Raw genomic sequence first — 14,900 nt, 5'->3', positions numbered from 1 at the left:
GTAAGTAAAAACTTCCTGTTGGTTCTACCATATATAACACAGACCAACAGTAAAAGGTGACGGTCTGTGCTTTTCGCCACAGTGATTTTTGGAAAGCTCTGAAGTTGTATTTATATTTGTTATAACAAATTTCATAAGAAAAAGAATTTGAGTATTTATTGTAGGGAATTACATAAGAGATGGATCTTACACTCTACAGACAGATAAAACATTTTGCAATGTGGAAAAGAGTTAACTACATATACTACAGCTATTTGGACATTTTATTTCACTTTTTCTTTATGCACGAAAAAGATCACTACTAAACTATATTATCTACAGTATAGTGTAATTTGAACACTAAAACAAATCAAGACCAATCAAAACAAAACAGGTTAAAGAATTCAAAGATTTAAAACAGTCATGTTACTATTTATTTCAAGATATTTAAGAATTAATAGTAATCTTAATAGTTTAAGAATTAATTTGTAGTCTATAAGCCACATAAGCAATGCATTATCCTCAGATTTTTATTCCTTAACACGTTATCGCGAATTACCTTAACAGAAGTTCTTTGGGTAATTTTTTGTTAATAAGGCCTTCATCATTATTTGAGAAAACCTGGAAACAGAAGGAAAAAAATCATTTAAAAAGACCAACAAAAGAAAAACAGCTTTTAGAGACCCTTTTAACCTTCTGCTTAGGTGTTTAACTCTTAAATTACCATTAGCACCATGTTTTCAACATGCTATTTGGTATCCCTATAAATCATTTTAATATGCACAATGCAGCCACACCCACTCATACACTTGAGTCTTTCCTAGTGCTGCGATTTAGCCACACAAAGCATGTGGAACCATTTTGTAATCATTAAATAAACACTAAGAAACACACCCCAGGAAGTATTCTTGGTAGCAGTAAAAGTTCTAGCAACAGCAAGACACATACAAATATGCACTGGTTGCACAGTTCTAAAAATGTCCTATTACAGTGTACATTGTAAATTCCATGGCCCAGGTACATGAAACTGCAATAATCTAATGATTTGAAGAATTTACTGCCACATATGGCAGTGGTCTGAAAGCAAGAGAAGCACCTCAAGAAATGCTACAAGAAAAACAGGAAATGTGTCTCACCTAGGCCATCTTATTACCAACATATCTCCCAACAAGAGATTCAATTCCATCAACACATATCACATACTTGGTAACTATCAGATGTGCTCCTTGGTTAAAAAAAGGAAAGCTCAATAACAGGTATTCTGAAAAAGGTACATCGAAAAAGCCAAATGCAAGCATAACTCTGTCCATAAAAAAAGGGAAGTCAGCAAAAAGTACATGCCTGGGAATTCTAAAATATCTCCCCCCAAATACTGTAAGATTAGAAAACTGGAATTCCCTTCTAGCTGCCATAAGAACCTTTTTTTCTCTCCCAGTATGTTCTAGGCTGATGTCAGGTCTAACTGCACACCACCGTTTCTCAGTTTTGTGTTGCAGCACAAGCCACTTTTTGCACCTCCGACCTCTGGGCAACAAACAGTATACACATCTACGAACAGTAAAACCGTAAACTTTCAACAGGACCAGCAAGATTAATCAGGCTTCCTTTTCCTGCAACTGGAGCAACACAATTATTAACAGACCAATGGCTGTAGAGTTTCAAAGTTTACAGCATATATGCATATGTGCTTCAATAGGACAACTCTACTTCCCCCTGAAAAGAAAAGATACGTGCTTGGTTTTAAGCAGTTCCATGTGGCTGAACACAGGTACAGGTTAGCACTGGTTTTACTTTACACCAATAGTCATTACTCCTATTTTCAGCCTTCATGATCTTATTGGAGCACTCATTCAGAAAAAGGAGGCATGCCATCCTCACAGAGCTTAAGATCACCAAGTTGTTGGAGGTGAGGGTGATATTCTTGTGCATTACAGACAAATATAAGCCACAAAAACAGAAGTTACCTCCATAAGCAGTCTGTGGTAAAACAGACAGGAGAACTTACATCTCATTAATTCTGGTCCAATATCTGAACATTTAGTATCACAGACCACTAAAAATCCTTAATCATTCAACATAATCATTCTGCAGTTGCAGAAGCTTCCTCAGAAGTTTTAATATCCATCTAGAACATACTTTCCATTGATATGCATAAAAAAAACTATAAAAAGCTAATTTGCAGACTGTTACTAGCTTTTGCCGTTAAAGACAATAAAAAATCTTTTTACAAATACATCAATGCAAAATGGAGGACTAAGGAGAATCTCCAGCCTTTACTGGATGCGGGGGGAAACCTTGTTACAAAAGATGAGGAAAAGGCGGAGGTGCTTAATGCCTTCTTTGCCTCAGTCTTTAGAAGCAAGACCAGTTGTTCTCTGGATACCCAGTACCCTGAGCTGGTGGAAGGGGATGGGGAGCAGAATGTGGCCCTCACTATCCACGAGGAAATGGTTGGTGACCTGCTACGGCACTTGGATGTGCACAAGTCGATGGGGCCAGATGCGACACACCCGAGGATACTGAGAGAACTGGCAGAGGAGCTGGCCAAGCTGCTTATCATCATTTATCAGCAGTCCTGGCTATCGGGGGAGGTCCCAGTCAACTGGCGGCTAGCAAACATGACGCCCATCTACAAGAAGGGCCGGAAGGCAGACCTGGGGAACTACAGGCCTGTCAGTTTGACCTCAGTGCCAGGGAAGCTCATGGAGCAGATTATCTTGAGTGTCATCACGTGGCACTTACAGGGCAAGCAGGCGATCAGGCCCAGTCAGCATGGGTTTATGAAAGGCAGGTCCTACTTGATAAACCTGATCTCCTTTTATGACAAAGTGACGTGCTTAGTGGATGAGGGAAAGGCTGTGGATGGTATTGGTCTTGTGGATGGTATTGAAGTCAAGGCTACCTTGACTTCAGTAAGGCTTTTGACACCATTTCCCACAACATTCTCCTCAAGAAACTGGCTGCTTTTGGCTTGGACTGGAGTACGCTTCATTGAGTTAGAAACTGGCTGGGTAGCCAGGTCCAAAGAGTCATGGTGAATGGAGTTAAATCCAGTTTGAGGTCAGATACTAGTGGCGTCCCCCAGGGCTCAGTACTAGGGCCAGTTCTCTTTAATATCTTGATCAGTAATCTAGATGAGCGGATCGAGTGCACCCTCAGTAAGTTTGCAGATGACACCAAGTTAGGTGCGTGTGTCGATCTGCTTGAGGGTAGGAAAGCTCTGCAGGAGGATCTGGATAGGCTGCACCAATGGGCTGAGGCCAACTGCATGAAGTTCAACAAGGCCAAGTGCCGGGTCCTGCACCTGGGGCCCAACAACCCCAAGCACCGCTACGGGCTGGGAGATGAGTGGTTGGAAAGCTGCCTGGCAGAGAAGGACCTGGGAGTATTGGTTGATAGTCGGCTGAATATGAGCCAGCAGTGTGCTCAGGTGGCCAAGAAGGCCAACAGCAGCCTGGCTTATACAAGAAGCAGTGTGGCCAGCAGGACTAAGAAAGTGATTGTCCCCCCGTACTCGGCTCTGGTGAGGCCGCACCTCAAGTACTGTGTTCAGTTTTGGGCCCCTCGCTACAAGAAGGACATCGAGGTGCTTGAGCGGGTGCAGAGAAGGGCGACGAAGCTGGTGAGGGGCCTGGAGAACAAGTCCTACGAGGAGCGGCTGAGGGAGCTGGGCTTGTTCAGCCTGGAGAAGAGGAGGCTCAGGGGCGACCTTATCGCTCTCTATAGGTACCTCAAGGGAGGCTGTAGTGAGGTGGGGGTTGGTCTATTCTCCCACGTGCCTGGTGACAGGACGAGGGGGAACAGGCTAAAGTTGCACCAGGGGAGGTTTAGGTTGGATATTAGTAAGAACTTCTTTACTGAAAGGGTTGTTAGGCATTGGAACAGGCTGCCCAGGGAAGTGGTGGAGTCACCATCCCTGGAAGTCTTTAAAAGACGTTTAGATGTAGAGCTTAGGGATATGGTTTAGTGGAGGACTGTTAGTGTTAGGTCAGAGGTTGGACTCGATGATCTTGAGGTCTCTTCCAACCTAGAAATTCTGTGATTCTGTGAAGTACGCCATAGCTTTGCCAGTGCAAAATCTATTATTATACTACTTTTATTTATTCTGTAGACTCCCATATGTACAATAACATGGACATATGCTCACTATATGAAGATGACACAGCAGTTAAATTCATAAGACATGAGGTATTTAATACAATACTATTTAATACAAACAGATAAAATGTGTGCTCAAGACTACTGGTATTTCCAGCTACTTAACTCCTGCATTAAAAAGCTAAAGCACTATGTAACATAGCACAGATTTTTGGGACTAGTAAGTATTTTGCTCTTGTGGCCAGGGTGAAAATCTAAACCTACAACCAATCTATACTTCTGGCAGCTCTTATGGGAAAAAGACTTACCTCTGTTTATGAAAGGTATCTTTAGAATTTAAATCAAACCTAGACTTGCAGACTGTGGTAAATAAATGACAGTAGACATGACCCGTATGCTCGCGTTTAGAAATCCAGGTTAAACTGAAGAAAAAGCAGCTTTTACTACTGCTTATGAGAAGCATGCGACTTGCCCTCCATACAAAGTACCATACCTACAAAACAAGCTGCAGATGAGGCAAGAAACAGATTCAAAGCTGTTTTTTTAGTGACATGGACAGTGGGATCAAGTGTACCCTCAACAAGTCTGCAGGTGACACCAAGCTGAGTGGTGCAGTTAATACCCCAAAAAGAAGGGATTCCATCCAAAGGGAGCTGGACAAGCTAGAAAAGCAGGCCCATGTGAACCTAAGGTTCAACTATTCCAGATTCGAGGTGCTGCACCTGGGCTGGGGCAATGCCAGACATGAGGACAGAGACATGAGGACTCATTGAGAGAAACCTTGCAGAGAAGGACTTGGGGGTTCTGGAAGATGAAAAGCTAGACATGACCTGGAAGTGAGTGCTTACAGCCCAGAAGGCCATCCTGGGCTGCGTTGACAGAGGGGTGGCCAGCATATGGAAGGAAGTGATTGTGCCCCTCTGCTCCGCCCTTGTGAGGCTCCACCTGGAGCGCTGCATCCAGGTCTGGGGCCCCCAGCACATGAAGGATGTGGGGCTGTTAGAGTGGGTCCAGAGGAGGGCCACAAAGTTGCTCAGAGGCCTGGAGCTCCTCTGCTACGAAAAGAGGCTGAGAGAGCTGGGGTTGTTCAGCCTGGAGAAGACTCAAGGAAGGCTTTATAGTGGCTTCTCAGTAGTACTTACAGGGAGCTTATAAAAAAGATGGAGAGCGACTTTTTACTCAGGCAGATAGTGATAGAAAGGTTTTAGTTCTCATTTTAAACTAGAAGAGGGGAGACTTAAATAAGATGTTAGGAATAAATTCTTCACTCCAAGGGTAGTGAGGCACTGGCATAGGTTGCCCAGAGAAGCTGTGGATGTCCCATCCCTGGAAGTGTTCCAGACCAGATTGGAGGAGGCCCCGATCAATCTGGGAGGTATCTCTGCCCATGGCAGGGGGTTGGAACTGGATGATCTTTAGAGTGCTTTCCAACCCAAGCCATTCTGTGATTCTCTCAGTTATATGTGCTGGTGTATACACTAGCTATAGTTATCATATCAAAATATTCTTATGGAACATTTAAATAAATGAAAAAACCTTTACTTTTTTACTCTGAAAAAGTGGATCAGCCTCTAGAATGATCCTGCATTTGAACCTCGGAAGAGAGGGAACCCTTTAAGGCTCTTCAGTTTCATTTTTTTGCCAAATCTACAGCAGACATGGCATAACGGAGGTTGTCGTCTTCTAGACAGAACATAAGGGGGCTGATTGTGTGCAACTGGTGTCAAAAAGAGAAGGTTAATATATTGGACAATCTATTCCTTTTTTCAGGATTTCCTGATTATCTGAAACTGCCATTAATCACAGAATTCACTAATGAAGTAATTACCCTGGGTACATATATCTATCACCTATTTGAAGTAATAGGACTGTGCTATTTTTTTGCTTGATTTTTGTATCTTGACTTGCTAATTTTCTATTTTAAAAAAATAAAAAATAAAGCCAGTCAAGGAAGTGTTCATCAACTGTTGTGAAAATATTCGAATAACCTTGAAAAATATGACTTCCTCTTCTTTAGTCAGACAGTGCTGACAACAACACGCCCTCAAAATACCTGTCCAGTGTTACAAAATAACTGTGGATGCAGAAATAATATTTCTTCTTTCTTTGCTTTCACATTTGATAGCAAGTTTGCCTGTGTTAATGACAGGGTACATAAAACCACAGAAAAGCATGTTTCAAATTGTACAAAAACATGAAATACAACAGAAAAATCAGTTCAGAATGAAAAAAGAGAGGTGACATTGAACATATGTAACAGAATATTACTCTGAAACCAGCTCTGGATTTCCTGTAAGCATAAGAGATACAGGAAATGTCTATATTCTGACAGGAGTTCGGGAAACAAACAGAACAAAACATGCAAGGGAAAACTAACGGTGCTCTACCAAAGCCTGTTTTCCACAGCTAGTTGGTTATTAGTTCAATTCTGGGCCATTTCTCACATTCCTTAACTGACCTCTTGCTTTAGTATCTTCACTTCACTTTTCTAAGACTGGTTACAGTAAGCTAAAGGCTGAAGATTTCCTTAAAATATTACCTGATATTTACTTTCACTAAACTTCTTACATAACTATCGCTTTTTTCATTTTATAAAATGTAGTATATACATATACACATTGTGTCTCATCTTTTTGCTTCCTCTTCCACATTATTAAATATAATGACTACCTTTAGTCCTAGAACATAACTTTCTGATACATCACAGCTAGGTTGTCACCATATTATTCTCTTCTGGTCTAACAGTTAACTCTCCTGTTTATAACAGAATTAGTGAAGACACATTTTTTGATGGAGTTGTGCACACATGTTTTTGTACACAAATTGACAAGGAACTGCAGCATGCTCAAAGAAGTTAATTTTCCTCTGTGAAGAAACAAATATTCATCCCGATTTATCATGCTCATCTAAGCCATTTAGAAATTCTATTTTATTATTATGTTCAGCATCAAAATAAGGTTATACTACTCATTTTGTTGATAGTCACTTTTTTTAGATGATGCGATTTCAGTCATCATTTAGTCCTCTATTGAACAGGACCATTTTCTTAACATGTGTAACCACTTTGTTAGCAACTCAGCTATAATGGCTCAATTCCAGAGATACTTATGGATCTCATTTCCAGTGATATCAGAGTAGATGAGGACATTCAACCTGCTAACTTTTCAAATCAAGTTATTTTTGAGATTATGTTTTTTAATAACTTTGCTCATTAGAGTGCTGAAGTAAGCATTTTTTAGTAAACGTGGGTTTGACAGAGAGGAAATCTTGAGACCCCAAACGACACCAGCGAAAAGAGAAGACAAACTGTCAGCAGGGTTGAGTTATTTACCAAGTCAGTAACAAAACCAAAGGGTGGGTCACTGTCACCAAAGGAGACAGCAGTTTAGAATTAAATCCATTCATTTCCCTTCTCCTGCTGTTGACACAGCAGACATCCTAGCTAAGCTGTAAGTATTGCCATATGTAAAAAGCATAGAATCTTTCAGGTTTCTACTGGCAAGAACAGGATTTATTTAGTATTAGTTATGCAGTAATAGGCATCATAAGAACAAGATGCTTTAAAGGAAAATCTTGTCAAAATTAAAACTGAGGTTTTACTCAGGTCCCTGATGTGCAGATTTGTGCTACCCAACACAAAACCCACCAACTCGCTGCACATCTCTGCTCCTCCATGGGAACGCCCAACTATTGCCTGAGCCATTTCACCTTTACCATGCAGCTGAAATTGCCTCTTGCTACAACAGAAGAAAAGCCAGCAGATCAGAGTGCTCAAACTGCTCTGGGTAGCAGAACTGAAGTCATCAAATGGAGAACTTTTAGCATGCCATTAACTACAGGAGAAAAATAGAGGATGAAATAGAAAAGCAAAAATCTTCCTTGACTAACGATTAAGGATTACCTCATGTTATACTACAAAATGTTTTTCAATGGTTAGGGAATTGCTGCTAACTGGTGCTTCCTCTAGAAACATGCAATTAATGCACTGGAAATGGCAGATGAGCAGACTCATTTAACACTGAGCAAGCAGCAAAACGTAACTGTATCTAGGCAACAAAAGCAGGAGAATGGATGTGCACTGCTAACGGGACTGAAACAAAGGATATCAAACACAACAAAATTGAATCTCAAAAGGTGATGCCATCTCAGACCATGCACATCTACAGTGGCAACAAACTGGCAGTATTTTATATGAACATGCAGATGCTGTCTGCCACCCAGGCTCTTGCTCCTATGCTCTGCCTCAGGCTTTGGCTCTGTGCACTTGGAAATCCCAGCCATGCTGCTCTGTCGTGGCAGCTAACCACCTTTTCCCCTGGAACCTGAGCCCAGCAAGCTGCCTTCAGCAGGCTTTCAGCTCCCTCAGCACTGCCAGATATCTACTGCATCTTTCCTCTTCCAGCACTGTGACAAACTGATGAATCAAAAGCCACTGATACCTCACATTAAAGACTTTTGCTCTTGTGTTGGTATTATAAACCATCACAGCTCACCTTCAGAAAAGATCAAACACACCCAGGAATATCTCTCCACCTTTCCAAAATGCCTCACTGACCTAGGGCTGCCCATAAAGGCCATACTGTCTTTAAAGTCTCCCCACAGCGAGCTCTGTCCGAGATAAAACCTGCCAGGCAGCTGGCCACACTGCCCATTTTGCTGTTTGGTTTGCTTCCAGAAAAGCCATCTTTCTTGTTTTGCCAGCGCTGGTATTCAGAGCACATCATTCACATTTTACTGGAAGGCATCAGTCTGGCTCTGCAAGGCCGCACTCTCACTTGGCGACAGATGAAGGTCACTCACAAACATTAGTGCTCACCTCTGCAGCCATGCAGCTCTACCGTGGCACCTTCAGCCACTCCAGCTCAGCTGCCCCTTCAAGCAGACCTGGGGGTGCCTGGGGTTGCCCCATCCACCCATTCGCAGTTGGCCAAGTAGCTGACAGCACCCTTTCCCCTTTAGCTTTCAGAAGTGCAGACACTTTCTGCCAGCTGTACTTGGAAAACACCGATCAAGCTTTCTTCAGAGTATGGCTTTTCAACTGCAGGCAGCCAGGTTATTAAGGCCCAACAAGTTAGTGAAACTTATTAGCTGAGCTGTCCATCCTTGTAAGCGAGACTCACCTTCTCTCCTACAAAGTCACCAGAGAGCAGTTCAGCTCAGGGAAAGAAAAGTGCTTACACAGCAACAAATTTGGGAAAAGTTGTTAATTGCATGTCTAAACATTCTTCAAGTATATATAAAGAGACAGCTGAAAAAATGGGCCTGATAAGGTTTTATCCTCATCTGCTAAAGCATAGTTCTACCTCTTAGACATATACTGATTAGTAAACTTTCTTTTAGGTGTTTTTTTGTTATTGGTTGCCCACACACACACAAAAAAAGTTTTAATGACTACATATTTCCTTTTGTTCATTTGTCCATATATTTGTCCATAACTTCTCTTTTAAGGTTATGATCTTCCAAACAAAAACAGCATACAATGAAGCATTTATAGATTATTGCTTAAAAAATAGAATAAAGCCTTCAACTGAAGTAATCTGTAGATTTGATTGTCCAAGTGGAACACAGGGAAACCCGTACCGTCTACTCCACTGGTTTCAAGAGCAACAGACCTATGGCAGAAAATTAAAGTTGAATGGATCAAGCACTTGTTGACTGTAGCCCATCAGAAAGCTAGAGGATGCATCTTTCACATTCTGTATCCTTCAGAATTGGTGCCTTTTTTTTCTTGAGCAAGAACGTAACAAATCCCTTCTCAAGCATCAAACAGGCTCAAATACAGTTTGCAAAAGCCTAAATTCAAAATACTCAAGAAAGAAATTTCCCTTGGTGCATTCACATAACTTTGACATTTTAAACAGAAAGCTTGAAATAAATTCTTAGGCAGCGTTCTCCTCAACATCATCCACAGGGACTGTTTACTCATTAAAATTCATCTCGTGACAAAAATCTATTTGGTTCCAAACAGCCTTCACAGATTCATATTATAATAAACATTTAGACATTCAGACTGTGATATATTTTTGGAAAATCACAAAGAAAAGCTGGTATCCATTTGCTTGAATGCATCAGTATTTGGTTATGGACAGCCATTCTGTTTCAGCCATCCAAATTTAATCCACATCACAGATTCATCAGAGCCCTTAAGAGTACACCTTCCAAAATTCCAGCTCTGAATCATTGTGTCAATATATAATTGTAGTGCTACACGTATGACTAGCTTCATTCCCAGTCTCCAGCATACTAGCCTGCAGACACACTGATGTCAGTACCAACTCTCCTAACGTGCAAACCTAGAAATTCTTCTGCAGGTCCATTTCTCCAGGAATTTCCACTATTCTAAGTTGGACTGATGCAGCCCTTTCTCCAACCACACTACCCATATACAGAAGGTCAATTATTTTTTCCTATTATGCTAGCTCAAACTGTAACTGAAATTATGGCTTAAGTCCTGATTGCATGGTTGAAGCTGAATCCCTTCCTCTGAGCACCTGAGAGACAAATTTTGAATACTGGTTTCTTTCCCCAAAGACAACTCTGCTCTTCAGAATTATATTAGAAGACATAGTTCATTACAGAAACGAAGCTAAAGCTTCTCCAAAGCTGTTTTAAAGCAGCGCTTGATCTGCACTCCAAACAATGTCAGAACCGATGTTTTTCTTACCACTGAGTGTGAAATTTTTGCCTAGTGGAGGTTTGCTCTTTGGAACAATCTTCCCCAAGTATGAACCAGAAAACAAATATGACAAGATCTGTGTTGCCACTGCACACACCATATAAGTGTTGTATGATTAACAAAAGCTTTCAGTTACAAGAGACAAAATTATGTCTTCATGATTACATGCAGCAATTATGTCTGACTTCAAAGGAAATAGCATTACAGTAGCATTTCCAAAATACTTTTTTAAACTGCTCCAGGAAAGGTAAAAGGTTGAGACTTAAAGAAGCTGGACATTCACTTAACAAAGCTTACAGTCCTTGAATTTCTGTGGAAATAAAATATCCTCAATACTTTTGTTTAGGAAGTATGGTATAGACATGTTCAGAACTACCTGTATGCTCAGACATTTTGGCCCTTAATATTTGAATAACTACTACATAATATTAAGCAATGATCCAGAAAGGCCTTTGCTCAGTGAAGCTCTGACCTCAATTTTAGCGTCTGAGGAACAAAAAAACTTGACATACTGGTAGAGTTTCACATTTATGCAGACTTGATGATGTCTCAGCTCCTTGATTTAAATTTACAGAATATACTGGTTAACCAATTGAAAAGTAACCAAACCCAATGAAAACAGAGCTTCCTATTTCCTTCTGCCTGAAGAAGAGCAGAGGAAAACACTGACAGAAAAAGAATATACCTTGAAGCGTAGCCAACATTTTAAAGTTTGGTATCAGTCTGTTGCCATTAAGCTCTTGTGGACTGTACAGCAACAGCTCGTGGTTTTAAGAATGCAGGCCCAGAAAGGGGCATGTTTCCAGCTCCAGGCCTCATCTCGCATGAATGCAGTGTTTCTCCAAAGCAAAGATAATAACCCAGATGGAATCACTCAAAGAGATTTGAAGGGTATTGAAGGGACAGCAATGGGGCTGCCAAAAGGATGCACCTTACAGATGCCAGGCTTTCTTTTCTTGGGCAGGTTAAACAACATGTCCTTCCTTAAGCACCAGAGACTCAGATGGCATTTGCAGAACTCTAAGTTCAAAACACCTGAAAAAGGTACTTCCCTTTGACCATTCAACTAACTCTGTGACTGATCAAAAACACTGAAACTGATTCCACAGCAGCTTTCACCACAACATCATTCACAGGGACTGTTCATCTCATCACAGAAATAATCCATTTGGTTCCAAGCAGTCTTGCAGTAACACACTATATGCACAGATTTTCAGACATTTATAGCATGGCATACTTTTGGAAAAATCAGTCTGAGAGAAGAGTTTTATCTTTAACAAACCATCAGTAAAAAATGCTCAAGCTCAAGAATAACTAGTTTAAACTTTTAAGGAAGTATATAAGTAACTTCTTGATCCTGAAAAATAAACATGGGTTTGACAGAGAAGAAACCATTATGCTGTGAATTTGAAGTCCACCTTTGTATTCCTGTAATGCCTGATATATATCTTTTGTAACAGTGGATTCAGACATACTGCATTTTAAAGAACACAAGTCTGACCTGCAACATTCAGAAGTTATTCTTTGCTTCTTCACAGAAGCTTTACAAACAAATAAAATATCCCACCACATGTTACAAAATTCAAGTGGGAAAGCTGTTTTGCAAAAGCTGACAGAACACTGGACTCCAACCCTATCACAATCAAGTCACTCAATATACCTTGTCCACATATGTCCAGATAACAGTGTAACCATTTTTGTATTGTGCTAAAATGATAAATGAAAGAAGAAGGAGAAATTTATGAAGTATACAGATCACCTTCCCAAAACGTTTATTAGAAAGAATACAAATGAATGTTGTGCCTATTGTCTAAATTAGCTCCGGGCTGCTGTCTGAACCAGGAGAGAAAACTCTTCGATTACACAGTTTCATATGGTTTTGTCATACTTAGCATATCCCTTTTAAGTGCATGTCTGATTCGGGAAAAAATACTACTAGGACTATCAGGCAAGTTGATAATTTATATGAAACTGATGCTGTTATTCTGACTCCTAATTGACAAAACAGTTGAAGTACTGTTGATGTATAGCCTTCTGCTGGCATTCAGATCAATATTGTCACCGTGCCAAGATTAGTACTACTTTTCTACACTAACCTAAAAATAGTTGCTATGCTTCAGTGAAAATTTGACTTTTCGTTTCAACTTTCCACATCTGCTAACCCCACATTCTCTCTAATTTTAACTAAGATCACTAAATATTTCAGTCTGCTGTCAGAATAAGTGAGCAATAAGCCAACAACATTTCAGATTTGTAGAAACGCTGACACTTCATATATTAAACACTGCATGTTAAGTGCGTGAAATCAATTCCTTCTTCATCTTCCTCTGAGTAAATGGAAAATATTCACTTATGTTTGTGATATACTCCATAAAAGCCATTTAGTTTGTTGTTTTTCAGTCTGCCATTTTCCCTAACGTTAGCCCAGGAGATAAATTCATTTCTACTTGGTTTACTTCTCAGATACTCCCCATCCCAGAAGCTCCACCAAGACGTGCGGTGGCATAACAGTGAAAAGTAGGGCACATCACTAAGTTGCACCGTAACCACCTCACCAACACCACCCCACCCGCAGCCACGCTGCTGTTTACTCACCCTTGTAGCAGCAGTAGCAATTTCCCAAACCTCTGCCTGGCAAATCCCTCCACCCCAAAAACACAGTATGACACAGTAGCACGCCCACCCTTTTGATTCCACCTCTAATTAGCTATCAAGGCTGTTTTCTGTTTTGCTCAGGTTCAAAATACCTGGGCTGGAAGCGCAGGGAGCCCAACCAAGCCTTTACACAGAGGCAGCAGAGAGGCGGCAGTACCTCAGGGTCCCCCTTCTTCCTCCCTAAGGTCTGGCCCCCACACCCGCCGCAGGAACCCTCCCGCTCCCCCCTCGAAGCCCTAACCGCCATCCTCTCCCTCAGGGCACGGCGGCAGCCCACCCCCCTCACCCCCGGACTCACCATGGCGGCGGCGGCGGCGAGGCCCCGTCGTCCTGACGACGCTGAGCCCCGAGGACGGCGCCAGGTGCAACGGCCGCGCGCGCGCACCCCCTCCCTCCCGGCTCGTCGTCGTCGCCGCCGCCGCCACCGCCTCCCCGACCTGGGGCGGGGCGGGGCCGCCGCCAGTAGGAGCCCCCCACGTGACTACCACTGCCACCGCCCCTGCGCCCTGAGCCCGGGCCGCCCCGCCCCGGTGGCTTGCTCCTCCCTCCCCCTACAGGCCCAGGTGGCGGGCGGAGGGGGGGGCGCGAGATGGCGGGCGTTGCGGTGGATGGGGAGAGAGGGTGCCTCATGGGGTGAAATCCCATAGAAAATAGGAGAGGGAGGGTTGGTGCAGCTGTCTGGGAGCGCTGCTGGACATGTCCGCGCTCTCTGCTTTCCTCCAGGTCTGCAGGTGCCCCCTGCTCCTCCAGTTTGTTGGTTGGGATGTGAAATGGCTGCTGGAAACACGTTTGGTCCCAGGTGGTAAACTGGGACCTGGGTGCGTGTTTGCTTACCTTGCAGCCACGTGTGTGGAAAGCTGAGGGTGATAACTGCAGTAGAATCCACAAAGTCTCATCTGTCAGCCAAGTGCTTTAAAGTAATGCATGCTGTCAGTTGCCTCTATGAGCATTGCATAAAACCACTATCAGAGCCAAATTAATATTGTTAATAGCACACTTAAAGGTTACATCTGTTCCGCTGTCACAATACCACATACAAAATCGAGGAGATGGGCAAAATTGAGGAGAAAAACCTCTCCCAGCAGGTAATGTCTGATGTTGATGCAGTTCTGTTGAAACAGAAGTGGCCATGGTAGAAAAACACAATTTTGCTGTTTGGAATGAAATGCATTAATTCCTTTAAAGATGAAATCTTCTGGTTTGATTAACAGTAAAAATGGTTTCTTATGAAAGAGTGCTTTCTCAGAACCCACAGGTAAACAGCCAGTACATGCACATACCATTTGTTGGCACTTCTCTGAATCAACTGTCTCACTCTCCAGATTTTGGAGAATGACCTGGTTCATGCATACATTTGGTCTGGTTTGTATAGGAGGGAAGAAAGCCTCAGAAATGTGAAATATGTATAAACAATTCGTGCATGTACAGCTGAATTGCAGAAGGCCTAGACTAGCAGTTTCTAAATTCCATTGGTTCACATTCAAAAAAAAAA

The 14,900-nt window shown here is 42.0% G+C and overlaps 1 protein-coding gene across 1 annotated transcript in view; it reads right to left on the bottom strand.

Moving 5' to 3' along the window:
* Window positions 1-13,828, bottom strand: part of FBXL2 (F-box and leucine rich repeat protein 2) — a 55,043-nt gene extending 41,215 nt beyond the window's left edge. The window contains exons 1-2 of the mRNA XM_084282626.1: window positions 13,707-13,828; window positions 539-600 (exon numbers count right to left, since the gene is read on the bottom strand). Of these exons, the coding sequence (XP_084138752.1) occupies window positions 539-600; window positions 13,707-13,709 (65 nt within the window). The 5' untranslated portion in view covers window positions 13,710-13,828. The remainder of the gene's footprint in view (window positions 1-538; window positions 601-13,706) is intronic.
* Between the last annotated feature and the right edge of the window lie 1,072 nt (window positions 13,829-14,900).

The sequence above is a fragment of the Netta rufina genome (genome assembly GCF_964035555.1).
Source record: "Netta rufina genome assembly, chromosome: 2".
Taxonomy (NCBI): domain Eukaryota; kingdom Metazoa; phylum Chordata; class Aves; order Anseriformes; family Anatidae; genus Netta; species Netta rufina.
This window is presented reverse-complemented; position numbering and strand designations above follow the sequence as displayed.